Source organism: Geotrypetes seraphini, chromosome 1 (assembly GCF_902459505.1).
Source record: "Geotrypetes seraphini chromosome 1, aGeoSer1.1, whole genome shotgun sequence".
Classification (NCBI taxonomy): domain Eukaryota; kingdom Metazoa; phylum Chordata; class Amphibia; order Gymnophiona; family Dermophiidae; genus Geotrypetes; species Geotrypetes seraphini.
In genome coordinates, this window is record NC_047084.1 from 121,212,561 (window position 1) to 121,230,194 (window position 17,634).

General features: G+C 45.1%; 1 protein-coding gene across 8 annotated transcripts in view; it reads right to left on the reverse strand.

Moving 5' to 3' along the window:
- LOC117357113 (tropomyosin beta chain) overlaps positions 1-17,634 on the reverse strand; it is a 63,576-nt gene that overhangs the window by 14,347 nt on the left and 31,595 nt on the right. For 4 of the 8 annotated variants that reach the window (XM_033937408.1, XM_033937445.1, XM_033937454.1 and 1 more), the window contains 5 exons: positions 12,327-12,460; positions 9,393-9,510; positions 9,237-9,307; positions 2,789-2,864; positions 1,753-1,815 (listed from right to left, as the gene is read on the reverse strand). In XM_033937408.1, the coding sequence (XP_033793299.1) occupies positions 1,753-1,815; positions 2,789-2,864; positions 9,237-9,307; positions 9,393-9,510; positions 12,327-12,460 (462 nt within the window). Of the gene's footprint in view, positions 1-1,752; positions 1,816-2,788; positions 2,865-8,199; positions 8,276-9,236; positions 9,308-9,392; positions 9,511-12,326; positions 12,461-17,634 lie in introns of all 8 variants that reach the window. The other 4 variants (XM_033937427.1, XM_033937464.1, XM_033937473.1 and 1 more) reach the window with 1 other exon arrangement.

Here is a 17,634-nt window from a genome sequence, read left to right on the forward strand (position 1 = left end):
TTTATCTGGTCTATAAGTTCACTGGCTAAAATTTAAATATTGCAAATGTGAGGGTGGGGGTGGGGGAATTTTTAAAAGCTAAAATCTCTGTGTAATTCCCAAGTTATCTAAAGATATCTTTTGATTATTGCCCCCCCCTCCCCCACAGTGTAATGCCTAGAGGAATGGAAAGAAGGGGGTATTGTGAGTGTCAAGGGTCTTACAAGATCATTCTTAGAAATATCTGGGCAATGGGATACCATTCCCCACCCTGCAGTATTATCTGCTTCAGAATTCTCACTGTGTGACGTGGGATTAATTATTCACCAAATTCAGAAGTATCCATTGCCAGAGATCCTACAAACACTCTGAAATCCCATACTGTCATCTCATCTTTTAATCCCCCCTCCCCGAAATAGCTTCTTCATAGGGCCTAATATTCAAAAGGGTTTAACTAGCCAAGAGAGGCTCTCACTGAGTAGGATAAGAAGAGATGGGGGGGGGGGGGAGGGAGGGAGGGAATAGTCAATGGCACTCAACTGGACAGTGGTCCTCTACCCACCAGGAGGGAGTTAAAAGCAGAGCATAGATATCCTAGTAAGTGGTGACATTCAGTCTGCTAACATGGTAAGTAAATGAATATATTTAGGAAAGCAAAAAGGCTGCCCTAACTTTATCCACTGAGCTACATGGACACCAGTCTGAATATCGCTCAGTGCCTAGTGTAACATATGGGTATCCACAGTGACTCAAATATTCAGTGCCAGTAACCAGACATGGTCCAGCACTGAATATACAGGTTTAATTCATCCTGAAGTGGTCAGTAGCTTAAAAACCACTGAATATTGCAGGCTGAATATCAGCCAATCTGACCCCCAAATACTCAAATTTACCGTGCGGGTAATTTATATATGGGTTTCCATGAAGAAAGCATATTTCATATGTAGAAAGAATCTCATACAAATGGTGCAGGGATATTCACGATCAGAAAGCTGATATCTCACAAGACTACACCCACTTTTACACAATTTGTTTTACGGGCCTTCTTAGGGCATCCCTGGGGCACAGTTGCAGTGTACATGCCAGGTTTATTAAAGTACATCTGTAAACATACATAGTAAATCTATACATTTTGTGTCTCCCAATCTGCAAGGTGGTCACGGCAGCAACAATAGCTAACAGAAGGCAGGCACGGAGGGATATTGCCTCGAACATACTGCTGCTGACTGCCCCGGACCCAGAAACAGGAAGTTACATTAAAACTTGATTTAATTTCCTGTTTCTTGGACCGGCTGAGCTATTGGTGGTGCTGGTATCGCCTCACCAACTTGCAGGCTAGAAGAAGCAGTGGACCTGGTGAGCAAATAAGTGAACAAGGGGGAGAGGAGAGACCGATGGTGCTGCTGGGGAGGAGAGATAGGACCATGCTGGATGGTTGGGATGTGGGGTGGGAGGGAGCGATGGGGCAAAGCTAGATGACTGGGGCATAAGGGAAGAGAGAGAGGGCAATGTTGAGTGGTGGTGGTGATGGGGGGAGACGAGTCAATGTAAAGAGCCTACTTACCATTTATGCAATCTCATTGGGCAGCAAAAGCATTGGTGGCCTGTCCTCCCTAGAAGAGCTGCAGTGTTTCAGTGGCCTAATTTACCTTCTTGGCAGTAGGGAGGAGGATTTCTTTTAACAGTAGAGGGTAGCAAGAGCACTCCTACAATTAGCTCATTAAACTCTTTGACAATTCATTCTTTAGGGCCCAAACCCAGGAGAAATCTTACCTCCTTCAGCTTGTCCCCAAGCAGTTTAATTTCTTCTTCGTATTTATCCTCCTTTGAAGAATACTGTACAAAGAAAGACTCAGGTCAGCTATCAGGCTCTGCTCTTCAGCCTCCTCTACAAGCTTCTCAAATCTCATTCCTCCTCTTCCTCTCTATCCCACTATATATCTCTCCCCCATCCACCCTTTCTTCACATAGGTGTTATATCAAAGCATATCCCACACCTCTCCATCCCTCATCCTTAATCATCACCTCTCTACCCCTCAGCCCCTTCCATCCTCATAGAAACATGATGACAGATAAAAGATCCATCCAGTCTGACCATCCACTCTTTCCTCCTTTCCCTAAGAGATCCCACATGCCTGTCACAAGCTTTCTTGTCCCCCATATCTATCCATCCCTCTGTCCCCCTCCTTCTTCATACTTCTCCATCCCAACACTTCTGTCCACCTCTCTCCCCCTTCTCTATATCTCCCTTCCCTTCTTCATTCCTCTCCTTCCCTCACCCCTTAATCTCTCCTTCTTCTTCATCATCCATCCACACACCTCTGTTCCATACCCCCAGCAACCCTTGTGTCCATTCTTACCTTACCATTCTCATTTTACTCACATCTCTTAACTTATCCACCACCTCACCCATTGTTCTGCTCTTCCAATCTGTCCCCTTACCTTTCACTCTGCCTACCTTATCTGCACCCTCCCACCTGTCACTCTGCCCTATCCATATCACTCTTCCTACATTATCTTGCCCCAACCACTTTATAAGCCTTCTGTCAATCCACCTACATTACCTACCTCGATCTAGCCAGCATCTGATCTGCCCCTCCCATCTATCACTCATCCTCCTCATTTGCCCCTTACCCCATCTGTCCTTCTACCTCATCTGCCCTATACCCTGTCCCTCCTTCTACTTAATCTGCCCTGTACCTCGTCCCTCCTTCTACCTAATCTGCCCTGTACCCTGACCTTCCTCCTATCTCACCTGTCATGTACCCCATCCCTCCTCATCTTCTCTTTACCCCGTCACTCCTCGTACCTTATCTGCCTGGGCTTCTATAGACTTCAGGTTGTTGGTGACATTTTTCAGCTCCTCTTCCAGGTCACCACATTTACTGTTTTCCCACAGGACAGATGCGCCAGATTGAAAGAATGAGAAAAGGAGAAGTGGGGCAAGACGGACAGACACAAAAGGAAAGATTTGCCAGAATACAGGAATGAAAAAAGGATTGAGGAGGTGTGAGACAAACACAAATGCAGAAAAGGTTCCATGGGTAGCAGGAAGAGAAAAAAAAGAGAAAACCTTTAGAAAACAGAGATTGAGAGGAATAAATAGCTGTCTTGGTATGAGACCTACATTGGACTGGCTACCTCAGTTACACTTTTAAATATGAGCTCAGGTGGGCTTCACCTATGACCTCCACGCCTGCCCATCTTTGACCTATCAGCTCACAAGCGCACATGCACAGTCTAGTGCATCAGCATCTCTTCTTAGGACGCTTGGGACTTGATCAGTCGATGGTGCAAAAAGTGTCCAAAATTCACCAGAGGAAGACCAGAGATACTAAGAGTAACAAAGGATTCTGACCTTGGAATGGCCTTAGCTCTTAACACAAGCCAATGAGGATCAAAATGGGAAGCTACATTTGGGAGGTGTTATTAGCTAGAAAGATATCAGCAGGAAAACAGCAACTGACCCATCAATGTATCCAGTACAGAAAGAATGCCACGGCGGGAATGAGAGCAAGAGAAGAACAGAGCCAGGGAGGAAAGAAAGGGGAAGGAATGAGGCACAGGGAGAAAAGTAGAGAAGGACAGAGAGAGGCAGGAAAAAAAGCAGAGAGAGAAACAGGCAGGAGAAAAGCAGAGATGGATAGAGAGATACAGGTAAGAAAAAGCAGAGATTGAGAGGAAGAAGAGAGATAGAAAGAGGGTGAGAGTGGCAAAGAGGGAGTCATGCAGGAGAAAAGCAGAGAAAGATACAGGTGGGGAAAAAAAGCAGAGATTGCGAGAAAGATGAGAGATAGAAAGAGGGTGAGAGTGGCAAAGAGGGAGTCATGTAGGAGAAAAGCAGAGATTGAGAGGAAGATGAGAGGTAGAAAGAGGGTGAGAGTGGCAAAGAGGGAGTCATGTAGGAGAAAAGCAGAGATTGAGAGGAAGATGAAAGGTAGAAAGAGGGTGAGAGTGGCAAAGAGGGAGTCATGTAGGAGAAAAGCAGAGATTGAGAGGAAGATGAGAGATAGAAAGAGGGTGAGAGTGGCAAAGAGGGAGTCATGCAGGAGAAAAGCAGAGAAAGATACAGGTGGGGAAAAAAGCAGAGATTGCGAGAAAGATGAGAGATAGAAAGAGGGTGAGAGTGGCAAAGAGGGAGTCATGTAGGAGAAAAGCAGAGATTGAGAGGAAGATGAGAGGTAGAAAGAGGGTGAGAGTGGCAAAGAGGGAGTCATGTAGGAGAAAAGCAGAGATTGAGAGGAAGATGAAAGGTAGAAAGAGGGTGAGAGTGGCAAAGAGGGAGTCATGTAGGAGAAAAGCAGAGATTGAGAGAAAGATGAGAGATAGAAATAGGGTGAGAGTGGCAAAGAGGGAGTCATGTAGGAGAAAAGCAGAGATTGAGAGGAAGATGAAAGGTAGAAAGAGGGTGAGAGTGGCAAAGAGGGAGTCATGTAGGAGAAAAGCAGAGATTGAGAGAAAGATGAGAGATAGAAATAGGGTGAGAGTGGCAAAGAGGGAGTCATGTAGGAGAAAAGCAGAGATTGAGAGGAAGATGAGAGGTAGAAAGAGGGTGAGAGTGGCAAAGAGGGAGTCATGTAGGAGAAAAGCAGAGATTGAGAGAAAGATGAGAGATAGAAATAGGGTGAGAGTGGCAAAGAGGGAGTCATGTAGGAGAAAAGCAGAGATTGAGAGGAAGATGAAAGGTAGAAAGAGGGTGAGAGTGGCAAAGAGGGAGTCATGTAGGAGAAAAGCAGAGATTGAGAGAAAGATGAGAGATAGAAAGAGGGTGAGAGTGGCAAAGAGGGAGTCATGTAGGAGAAAAGCAGAGATTGAGAGGAAGATGAGAGGTAGAAAGAGGGTGAGAGTGGCAAAGAGGGAGTCATGTAGGAGAAAAGCAGAGATTGAGAGGAAGATGAAAGGTAGAAAGAGGGTGAGAGTGGCAAAGAGGGAGTCATGTAGGAGAAAAGCAGAGATTGAGAGGAAGATGAAAGGTAGAAAGAGGGTGAGAGTGGCAAAGAGGGAGTCATGTAGGAGAAAAGCAGAGATTGAGAGGAAGATGAGAGATAGAAATAGGGTGAGAGTGGCAAAGAGGGAGTCATGTAGGAGAAAAGCAGAGATTGAGAGAAAGATGAGAGATAGAAATAGGGTGAGAGTGGCAAAGAGGGAGTCATGTAGGAGAAAAGCAGAGATTGAGAGGAAGATGAAAGGTAGAAAGAGGGTGAGAGTGGCAAAGAGGGAGTCATGTAGGAGAAAAGCAGAGATTGAGAGGAAGATGAGAGATAGAAAGAGGGTGAGAGTGGCAAAGAGGGAGTCATGCAGGAGAAAAGCAGAGAAAGATACAGGTGGGGAAAAAAGCAGAGATTGAGAGGAAGATGAAAGGTAGAAAGAGGGTGAGAGTGGCAAAGAGGGAGTCATGTAGGAGAAAAGCAGAGATTGAGAGAAAGATGAGAGATAGAAATAGGGTGAGAGTGGCAAAGAGGGAGTCATGTAGGAGAAAAGCAGAGATTGAGAGGAAGATGAGAGGTAGAAAGAGGGTGAGAGTGGCAAAGAGGGAGTCATGTAGGAGAAAAGCAGAGATTGAGAGGAAGATGAGAGGTAGAAAGAGGGTGAGAGTGGCAAAGAGGGAGTCATGTAGGAGAAAAGCAGAGATTGAGAGGAAGATGAGAGGTAGAAAGAGGGTGAGAGTGGCAAAGAGGGAGTCATGTAGGAGAAAAGCAGAGATTGAGAGGAAGATGAAAGGTAGAAAGAGGGTGAGAGTGGCAAAGAGGGAGTCATGTAGGAGAAAAGCAGAGATTGAGAGGAAGATGAAAGGTAGAAAGAGGGTGAGAGTGGCAAAGAGGGAGTCATGTAGGAGAAAAGCAGAGATTGAGAGGAAGATGAGAGATAGAAATAGGGTGAGAGTGGCAAAGAGGGAGTCATGTAGGAGAAAAGCAGAGATTGAGAGAAAGATGAGAGATAGAAATAGGGTGAGAGTGGCAAAGAGGGAGTCATGTAGGAGAAAAGCAGAGATTGAGAGGAAGATGAAAGGTAGAAAGAGGGTGAGAGTGGCAAAGAGGGAGTCATGTAGGAGAAAAGCAGAGATTGAGAGGAAGATGAGAGGTAGAAAGAGGGTGAGAGTGGCAAAGAGGGAGTCATGTAGGAGAAAAGCAGAGATTGAGAGAAAGATGAGAGATAGAAATAGGGTGAGAGTGGCAAAGAGGGAGTCATGTAGGAGAAAAGCAGAGATTGAGAGGAAGATGAGAGGTAGAAAGAGGGTGAGAGTGGCAAAGAGGGAGTCATGTAGGAGAAAAGCAGAGATTGAGAGAAAGATGAGAGATAGAAATAGGGTGAGAGTGGCAAAGAGGGAGTCATGTAGGAGAAAAGCAGAGATTGAGAGGAAGATGAGAGGTAGAAAGAGGGTGAGAGTGGCAAAGAGGGAGTCATGTAGGAGAAAAGCAGAGATTGAGAGGAAGATGAGAGGTAGAAAGAGGGTGAGAGTGGCAAAGAGGGAGTCATGTAGGAGAAAAGCAGAGATTGAGAGGAAGATGAGAGGTAGAAAGAGGGTGAGAGTGGCAAAGAGGGAGTCATGTAGGAGAAAAGCAGAGATTGAGAGGAAGATGAAAGGTAGAAAGAGGGTGAGAGTGGCAAAGAGGGAGTCATGTAGGAGAAAAGCAGAGATTGAGAGGAAGATGAAAGGTAGAAAGAGGGTGAGAGTGGCAAAGAGGGAGTCATGTAGGAGAAAAGCAGAGATTGAGAGGAAGATGAGAGATAGAAATAGGGTGAGAGTGGCAAAGAGGGAGTCATGTAGGAGAAAAGCAGAGATTGAGAGAAAGATGAGAGATAGAAATAGGGTGAGAGTGGCAAAGAGGGAGTCATGTAGGAGAAAAGCAGAGATTGAGAGGAAGATGAGAGATAGAAAGAGGGTGAGAGTGGCAAAGAGGGAGTCATGCAGGAGAAAAGCAGAGAAAGATACAGGTGGGGAAAAAAGCAGAGATTGAGAGGAAGATGAAAGGTAGAAAGAGGGTGAGAGTGGCAAAGAGGGAGTCATGTAGGAGAAAAGCAGAGATTGAGAGAAAGATGAGAGATAGAAATAGGGTGAGAGTGGCAAAGAGGGAGTCATGTAGGAGAAAAGCAGAGATTGAGAGGAAGATGAGAGGTAGAAAGAGGGTGAGAGTGGCAAAGAGGGAGTCATGTAGGAGAAAAGCAGAGATTGAGAGAAAGATGAGAGATAGAAATAGGGTGAGAGTGGCAAAGAGGGAGTCATGTAGGAGAAAAGCAGAGATTGAGAGGAAGATGAAAGGTAGAAAGAGGGTGAGAGTGGCAAAGAGGGAGTCATGTAGGAGAAAAGCAGAGATTGAGAGAAAGATGAGAGATAGAAATAGGGTGAGAGTGGCAAAGAGGGAGTCATGTAGGAGAAAAGCAGAGATTGAGAGGAAGATGAGAGGTAGAAAGAGGGTGAGAGTGGCAAAGAGGGAGTCATGTAGGAGAAAAGCAGAGATTGAGAGGAAGATGAAAGGTAGAAAGAGGGTGAGAGTGGCAAAGAGGGAGTCATGTAGGAGAAAAGCAGAGATTGAGAGGAAGATGAGAGATAGAAAGAGGGTGAGAGTGGCAAAGAGGGAGTCATGTAGGAGAAAAGCAGAGAGGGACAGGGAGTGAGGCAGGAGAAAAGCAGACAAGGAAAGAGAGACGTTCAAGAGAAAAGCAGAGGGAGAGGGGGAGAGAAAGAGAGACAGGCAGGAGAAAAGCAGAAAGAGAGAAGGAGAAAGAGGAAAGCAAGAGAAACGCAGAAACTTAACATAACATAATTTTTTATTTATATACCACAAAAGCCTTTCGGTTCTAAGTGGTTTACAAAAGAGATGGGCTGACCATTGTCAGTGAGCTACAATAGACAGAGGCAGGAGAAAAGCAGAGAGAGAGAGAGAGAGAGAGAGAGAAATTAAGATAGTGGTAAGGCCACTACAGTTCAGTCCACAGAGGCCAGGCTTTCTGTCTGTCCCTAGGCTCTAATCCTCTTTCAGATGGAGTCAGGCCAGGAATGGAGTAAATTCCCCATCCATTATGAATAGAAACTGTGTTCGGAGCTGCCCCTTATTCCCACACTGTGGAAATCCAGTCTCCATACCAAAAGCAGCTGTGAGGCAGGAGCGAGCGTCAGGAGAGTGAGGGAGAGAGGGAGGAAAGACGATTCTTCAGAATGGAACTTCCTGTGACAGGAAAGAGAGAGGGAGGTAGCTGCAAATCTGACTTTCCCAGTACCTCTTCCTCAGACGCCATCAAGGATTTCAGGCTCTGATCCATGGTGCGCAGCTCCTCCTCCAGCTGCCTGACACGGCTAAGAGGAAGCGGGAGGATTGCCAAGAGGGACACAGTCAAAGAGGTATCGCCAAGCGGGAGAGAAAAAAGGTCAAACATTCAAACTACTGCCACAAAATAAATAATCCCTTTGCAACCACCATGGCTTGTGAAAATGGCTGGGATTCAGCGGATTGTATATGGGCTTCGATATGCTTCCCAGAAGACTGCAAATAGGGCTCAGGTTCCTCCCCCTCCCCCGGATAATTCAAGAGAAGGTCTGACAGGTTGCTCCAGCTCTTAACTGCACCGCTGACAATGTGTGAGTTGAAGCTTCCTGACCTGAACCAGGTCAATGTTTCCTGCTCTCTGGGGCAGGGAAACACCTGAATGTAACTCAGCTTGAGCTCAGATTTGAAAGGTAAGTAATTCAATTCAAACAAAGAGCAAGAACACTCTGGTATAAATGGAAAATCGCACTGTTCTCACACTAGGTTACACAGGGTCATGAACACATACACCTCATGAACAAATTGTCAGGCGGGATAATAATGGTCACATGCACAGGATCCGAGAAGCAGCATTCACCATGCAGTTACAGTGAGTGAGAGTTTCGGGACTGACACCCTCTCTCCCACACAGGGTAAATGCATGCACACACACGGCTGCAGAGTAGAGAATGACACGGTGACAAAATTCATCACCGTTCCCATCCCCATGGATAAACACGGGAAATAATCCCATGTCATTCTGTAGTGTCTGTTTCAACCTCGGTCCTTCTACACCAGCATTCTTCAAAACAAAGCTTGCGGGTCAGTGGTTGTGGCCATTCATACTCTGATTCTTCCCTCTCTCCTTAAAGAATGACATGAAGATGGTTTCCCGCGGTTATCCGCGGGGACGGGCACGGTGATGAATTTTGTCACCGTGTCATTCTCTACTGTGACCTGCGAAGAGTCAGGAGAGATGCCTCGTGCTACGCTCTCCCAGAAGGGTCTCACCTTTCAGCTACCTCAGCCCTCTCTTCAGAGCGCTCGAGCTCTCCTTCCAGAATGACCAGCTTACGGGCCACCTGTCAAGCCAAAGCGATACGAAGCGTCAGAACACAGCCTGTTTCCACAGCCACTAGCCAGAGCCTAGACGGCTGTTGGACTCACCTCCTCGTATTTCCGGTCTGCCTCCTCAGCTATGTGCTTGGCTTCTTTCAGCTGCATCTCTTGAATTTCCATCTTTTCTTCATCCTTAGTGGCTCGGTTCTCGATAACCTTCATACCTCTGCACAGGAAATAGAAACCCAAGACTTTACGCCAGTGCTGCAAATTAAAATAACTCTGGAAGGTAACCATGGCGTCCACTTTGGAGCATGCATCCCCTGGTCATTTGCCTTGTAGTATGGAAGGTGTTATATCCGGTCCCTTATGGAAGGACCACTGTGAGAGCGGCAAATCTGATCTTGCAATGTGCAGTTCTGGTTACCATATCTCATAAAAGGTACAGTGGAATTAGATAAGGTACAGAGAAGGGAAGAGTGTGGCGCAGTGGTTAAAGCTACAGCCTGGGGTTGTGGGTTCAAATCCACGCTGCTCTTTGTGACCCTGGGCAAGTCACATAATCCCCCCATTGCTCCAGGTGAACCCGCTGGGACAGACAGGGAAAAATGCTTGAGGACCTGAATAAACTCATGGGAGAATTGAATGAATGACAAAGTGACAAATATGATAAAAAGGATGGGACGACTTCCCTATGAGAAAAGGCTAAAACGACTGGAGAAGAGATGATAAAATAATGAGTGGAGGGGAAAGGATAGAGGTGAATCACTTGTTCACTCTTTCCAAAAATGCTAGGACTAGGGGACATGCGATGAAGCTACTAAGGAGTAGATTTCAAACAAACCGGGAAAATATTTCATCTCACAATTTGTAATTAAACTCTGGAATTTGTTGCCGGAGAATGTGGTAAAATCAGTTGGCTTCAAGTTCAAGTTACATTTTAATTTGATGAATCGCTTATTTACATTTACTTAGCGAAATACAACATTAATAAAAAATATAAGCATATATTTAGACATAGTAACATAGTAGATGACGGCAGATAAAGACCCGAATGGTCCATCCAGTCTGCCCAACCTGATTCAATTTAAATTTTTTAATTTTTTCTTCTTAGCTATTTCTGGGCGAGAATCCAAAGTTCTACCTGGTACTGTGCTTGGGTTCCAACTGCCGAAATCTCCGTCAAAACCTACTCCAGCCCATCCCCCACCAAAAGGCCATACACAGACACAGACCGTGGAAGTCTGCCCAGTACTGGCCTTAGTTCAATACCATTTAAAATTTAAAAATGATGGGTTAGACCAACAGACTAATCAATACACGAGGTAAAAAGGGACAGAACTACAATTCAATGCTTTAAAGTACAGAGGAGAACATAGAAGGAAAGAACATTAATAATAATAATAACAGTTTATATACCGCAGGACCGTGAAGTTCTATGCGGTTTACAATGATTAGAAAGATGCTACAACTTGAGTAGAACTTACATAGTTGAAGAATAGTGGCTAACTGTTTAAGGGAACAGTTGTAATGGGGGGGATTGAGATGGGAGATTGTGATGGGAGAGATTGTGCAGATCCGCTACCTATGTATTTCAAGAACAGGTATGTCTTTAGGTGTTTCCTAAATTCACCATAGTTATTTGCGTTTATAATTAGTTTTTCCAGGTCTTTGCCCCATGATGCTGCCTGGTAAGAGAGAAGATGTTGATGGTGTCTTTTAAATTTACATCCTCTAACCGGTGGGGAGGTGAACTTCGGGTGCGTACTTCTGTTGCCATGGGGTACTAAACTTGATGGAACAATGGACAACAGAATTCAGACTGAAGCTTAATCCAGGAAAAACTAAATTCTTCAAGGCCTCGCCACACCCATTTGTCACCACAACATCACTATGCATCAACAAACTCAGCTACCCTATTCAACCTACAATGAAGGTTCTGGGGATAATACTGGACCAAGGCCTAACCATGAAAGACCAAGTGAGCTCCCTAGTCAGAAAGGGTTTATTTACTCTCTGGAAGGGAGGGAAAAGTGGAACCCTGGAAGGAAACTAATATAAAATTGGAACATAATTTAAAGATTAAAAGCATCTTTAAAAAGGAAACTCTTTTAAGTTACTTTTAGAACGACTCAATCATTTTCCTCTCTTACATGCTGAGGCAAAGTGATCCAAAGTTGCGGAGCCATCACTGAAAACAAATCATGTCATCGAGTTCTGATAACTTTCAAAGAGGGGACTACTATGAGCTTTTGATTAGTGGACCGGAGAGAGCGCGACGTACTTTAAGGGAGAAGTAATTTATTAATGACTTGAAGTTAATTAGTGGAAAGGGTTTTAAATACTAAGAGTAGAATTTTAAAAGTAATACGGTGGTTAATTGGGAGCCAATGAGATTTAATCAGAAAAGGAGTAACATGATCATATTTTTTACCGTTATGGATGAGTTTAACGGCAGTATTCTGGATTATCTGAAAGCACTTCTTTTCGTGTGATATTAATAAAGAAATACAGTAATCAAGTTAAGCAGTGATTAAAGAGTGAATTAATATATTTAGCAATTTTGGCTCCAGAAACTTAGAAATCGAGCGAATCATTTGCTGCCTATTTGCAGCAAGATTTGACATTATTACTTATGTGTTCATGATAAGAAAATGTATCATTGATGATGGCACCCAGTATTTTTAAAGATGTTACTAAATCCAGGCGAATGTTATCACTCAAGCTTATTCCCTTTTTCCAGTGTTTAAAACAGGTTTGAATAATTTCCTAAAAGAGAAGTCCATAGGCCATTATTGAGATGGCCTGGAGAAATCCACTCTTATTCCTAGGATAAGCAGCATAAAATCTGTTTATGCTTTGGGATATCGCTAGGTACTTGTGACCTGGATTGAAATCAGGATTGATAGATCTTTAGTCTGTCCCAGTAGGGTCCTTAAGTAATCACTGCTCTGTAATGTAGGATCCCCAGGTGAGATCCTGAATGCAAAGTGAAGCTGCTTTGATTGGGCCACAGAAAGGTATAAGAAGCTCCCTGCTCACCTCTCGCTTTCATCAGCAGCCTTTTCTGCCTCCTCCAGTTTTTGCAGAGCGGTGGCAAGACGCTCTTGAGCTCGGTCCAACTCTTCTTCCACTAGCTGGATGCGGCGGTTCAGAGAAGCTACATCGGCTTCAGCCTGCAAGAGAAAAAAGCAAACTGGGTCTAGGAATGCAAGGGTGTATTTCTTTCTTTTTAAAATTTGATATAGGCAGTTTACAAAAGACAAACATCACAAAATGACTCAATGAGCTGATGAGGATGAAAAGTGTAGGAATGAGGGATCACGAGGTGAGTGATGGAGCAATCGATGACCTGCTGTGATGTGTAGAACTGGGAGAACTGGGCAGTTTGGGGGCCTGGGTGACAGGAAACATAGAATGTATTAACTGGGAGTCAGAGCGGAGTTACTGGGTTTAAGGGGCAGGTTGCATGCTCTGACTTAACTGGGAGGAATAGGGCAGTTACTAGGTCCGTCTGTTCTGACATAACTGGGAGTAGTACGGCAGTTACTGGGACTGTGTGTTCTGATATAACTGGGAATAGTAGGGGAGTTACTGGGTCCGTGTGTTCTGAAATAACTGGGCGTAGTAGGGGAATTACTGGGTCCATGTCTTCCGTCATAACTGGGTGTAGTAGGGAAATTACTGGGTCTGTATGTTCCATCATAACTGGGAGTAGTAGGTGAATTACTGGGTCCATGTGTTCCATCATAACTGGGAGTAGTAGGGAAATTACTGGGTCCATGTGTTCCGTCATAACTGGGTGTAGTAGGGAAATTACTGGGTCCGTGTGTTCCATCAAAACTGGGAGTAGTAGTAGGGGAATTACTGGGTGCATGTGTTCCGTCATAACTGGGAGTAGTAGGGGAATTACTGGGTCCTTGTGTTCCGTCATAACTGGGAGTAGGGGAATTTACTAGGTCTGTGTGTTCTTACATAACTGGGAGTAGTAGGGGAATTATTGGGTCCGTGTGTTCCGATGTAGGTAGGCAGTGGTGGGGAGTTCCAACAGGAGGGACTGGGCATCCCTCCTGCCGGGTAGTCTTTGGATAGGGGGGGAAGACTGGTTGCCACTAAACCTATCACTGCAGGGAGATCCCTCGCTATGATAAACTCAGCGGCAACCCGATTCTCTAATCGGCACCTGTGACATGGACGTCGATTACAGAATCGGGTTATTAGGCGGGCTTAGGCGTGGTTCTCTATAGGACGCCCATCTGTGATTCTTAAAAGCCGCTTAGGTGGCTTCTGAAACTGGGCGTCCTATACAGAGTCCGGGCCTAAGTGACTTGCCTAGGGTCACAAGGAGCAGTATGGGTTTGAACCCACAACCTCCGGGTGCTGAGGCTGTAGCTTTAACCACTGCCCCATACTTTGTTTTCCAATCTTTTCCTGATAATTCCTAACATTTTATTTGCTTTCTTAGTTGCCACCGCAGACTGAGGTAAGGGTTTCAACGTATCCTTAACAATGCCACCTAGATCCTTTTCCTGGCGGTGTCTCCTCTGAAGGGAACTTTTTCTCTTATGCCCGATTTATGTGGATTTTGGATCAGATCTCTGCCCTCTCTTTTCTGTTGTGCCTCTTTCAGCACTATATCCAGCTAGCCTCTATTTCTCTCAGAGGTCTTGGACATAGCTCTCCAGGTGAAGTCCGATCCGAATTCCCTTTGCCAGACTTCTAGCACTGGCCACTCCTGTATCACGCTGGTCACATGACTCCTTCATTTCTGTACCTTGAAGGCATGACTCGGCTCTTCTGCACCTGAACTTTCGCTGCCAGTCATTGTGCTGGTTCTAGGCTAACGGATATTGGACCTCAGCTATGCAGAACGAGGCCCTAGTATTTCTGAACAGCCCAGATGACATCCCTGTGGCAAGGGCTCACTTCCTGCTTTCTGGGCTTCAGGAGGACCCAGTTTCCCTGCTGCTGGATCTGATCGAGCACTTCTGCTGAGAAGGAAAAACCCTGTGTCTCCCTGCGGAGGCCCCAGACCTCCCCACCCCCCTTGTGAAAAATTCCTGACCGTTTCCTCGGCTGCTGTGCGCACACATCTGGGAAGGAAGCCAACATGAAGGGCAAGAGGGAAGGAGTAGGTTTAAAAATGCATTTTCTCCTGTGCTATGCAACATATGAGATCAGAGCTGCGCTTTTCCCACAACTGAGAGAGAAAATAAAAAAAATAAGCAGGAAACGCTCTATAGAATCCTGAGGGGAAAGAGAAACAGAATGCATTTCCTGCTGCACTGTGGAGAATAAAGGGATCAGAGATATACATTTCCCAAAGAGAAAATCAACAAAGGAGGAGGAGAAAGTCTGTAGAATCTTGGGGAAAGAGGAGAAATAGAAACAGCCCAGAGAGGTTCAGTGGCACTCCACTTGATCAGCCCTCAACCACAGAAGATAACCGCGTAAGCTGGGGAGCCTATCTTATGCAGTTCATCTTACGCCAGAGTTGCCAGCGTTGGTCCTCGAGGGTCACAATCCAGTCGGGTTTTCAGGATTTCCCCAATGAATTTGCTTCCATTGTATGCAAATAGATCTCATGTATATTCATTGGGGAAATCCTGAAAACCTGAGCTGGTGAGGGCCAAGGTTGGACGCCCCTGTCTTACACGATTAAGGTCTGAATATTGCACTCAACCACATATGTTTTAGTGGCCAACATACAACCAGATATTCAATGCTGGGGTCTAGACGCAACCCAGCATTCAATATCCAGACAGAACATAAAAATACTGACGGCCGCCGGCTGAATACTGGCCAGAGAAATGCATTTACCCAGTAAATGCAAAAAGATCAGAGATGCATGTTTCCTACAGCAGAGAAAAGCAAAGAAAGAGCCAGGAAAACAATGCAGAATTGGCAAAATGACCCTTACAGCTGAAAGACCTTTGGATCCTGACCAGAATGATACAACCAACACCAGAAATGTCTTTTTTACTACTTTTGCATGACTTTAGTAACAAGTGGATAAATTGTCAGGCCAAGAAGTTTCTTACATTGAAATCTAAGAGGAGAGAAAAAAGGAACAGGGCAGCAGGGGGAGAGAGCAAGAGAAGGGCAGGATGAAGGGGAAGAGGATTACACAGCGCTATGGCACGAGACAGCAGAGAGGTTTGAATAATTCATGGTAGCTGTACAAGTGCCAGGGAGACCGTGGCTAAGCCTCATCTCATCTCCTCCCTCCCAAGCTATCTGGACTCACGCCTCCCTTCCCTTTCCATAAGCTTCAATGCTGGGATTTTCTACTAGGGGGGAAGTTTATCCATTTAAATTTTAATTATCTATTTTCAAACAAAGTCTTAAGGTCAAGCCAACCTCTCCCACAACTCTCCTCTCTTTTCTGCCTGGAATATTACCCTAGATACCCTTCAGCCCTTCTCCCACTATCTCCAATATAGAGGTCCCCCTCTTCTCCTGCAGCACAGAGGATCCCCCCAGCTCACCACACCCATTCACTGTAGTATAAAGCATTCTCCCTAATCTTCAGAATACAGTCCTCCCATTGTCCCACTGCCCTCATCGTATACAGTGCAAAAGATCCTCCACAGTCCTATTCCATCATCTCAGGTTCAGATTTGACAAACTTTCTTGGTTTGACAATTGGTCAATACTCTGAGTGGTATCAAGAAAAATATGAATTAACAATATAGAAGAGAAATCAAGATTTCCCGACTTCTGGAGATGCTACCAGTCCACTCCCAGTCCTTAGGACACAACTAGCTAGTTGGCTTTTCAGGATATCCAGAATGAATATGCATGAGAGAGATTTGCATTCAGTGGAGGTCGTTCAAGCTACATTTACAGGATTTGTCTCCTATGTAGATCAGTGGTCCCCGTCCCTGTCCTGGAGGACCACCAGGCCAATCGGATTTTCAGGCTAGCCCTAATGAATATGCATGAGAGAGATTTGCATATAATGATAGTGACAGGCATGCAAATCTGCTCCATGCATATTCATTAGGGCTATCCAGAAAACCTGATTGGCCTGGTGGTCCTCCAGGACAGGGTTGGGCATCACTGATGTAGAATTACTTAAATGCCCTTGCCGACTGGTTAGTGTCCCATACGCAAATGTTAAATGGAGCAAAGACCAGTACTTCCACCTCTCTAATATGCCACTGCCCATAGCGGACTCTTTTCAGTAGCTGGGCATTATTTTTTATTCTAAATTCCCTGCGAAGACTCTGCTCCATCTGGAGCGTCTCAGACTTAATTCAGGCGTTTTTCATCTGTAGGCTTGACAACTGTAGCATCATCTACTCTGGAATTTTGAAATCCCAACTCTTAAGACTTCAGACCTTGCAATACTCAGTGGCCCAATGACTACCGTATGTAGGGCTCAGAAGCTCAATTGAGCTTCCCAATTACTAGCCAAACTTCACAGGCACCCGCTTCATCGATCCTCTTTAACCATCTCATATTACCCCCTCCCCAAATGGCTCATTATGAGTCCACCAGAAATTCAGCCTTTTTGACATGGCACCTATGATTAGATCTGAGCTTTCTTTTTACTAAATTCAAGTCCCTCCTAAAGACCCACCTTTTCATCTGGCCTATGGGACTTCCCTATGAGCTGCCACAACTTGCTTTTGCAGTTGCAGATTCCACGTCAAACCCCCTAACTCGTCCCATCCTTTCCTCATTCCTTCCTTAAGAGAGTGAGCGATATCTGCCCTTTCTTTCATCGGTGTTCCTTTATATTTGATTATATTTAATTTGCAATTGTACAGCGCTATGAATGAAATATAAACTAAGTTCTTGCTACTGTCATCTCCCACCCAAAGCTGCACAGACAGGGTATTATGTACATGACTCCCTAAAACAGAACAATTTTTAAAGCAAGTCACTTGTGCAAATCAGTTGTCTGAAATGTTAGCCCCTTGACTTGTGAGGACGTGCCCTGGGACGGTTTTAACCAGGGTCAGGCAAATACTACTTTGCTTGAAAAATCACCAGAAGCACAAATGTCTGGGGAGGGGGCTTCAGACTTCCAGCGTTTGAAAGCCAGACTTTGGCTGGATAGGCAAAAGCGCACTGATCCTACAATTAGATCTCAGCAGCGCGTTCGACCTGGTAGACCACGAAATCATGCTACTGTGCCTTGAAGCAATGGGAATCTCGGGAAAGGCAAAGAAATGGTTCCAAGAGTTCCTAACAAACAGATCCTACCGAGTAATCAGCAATGGAAACTACTCCAAACCATGGAAAAACCCTTCAGGCGTACCTCAAGGTTCCCCCCTATCCCCCACACTTTTCAATATCTATATCGCCTCCTTAGGTCACCTACTACAAAAACTAAATTTAA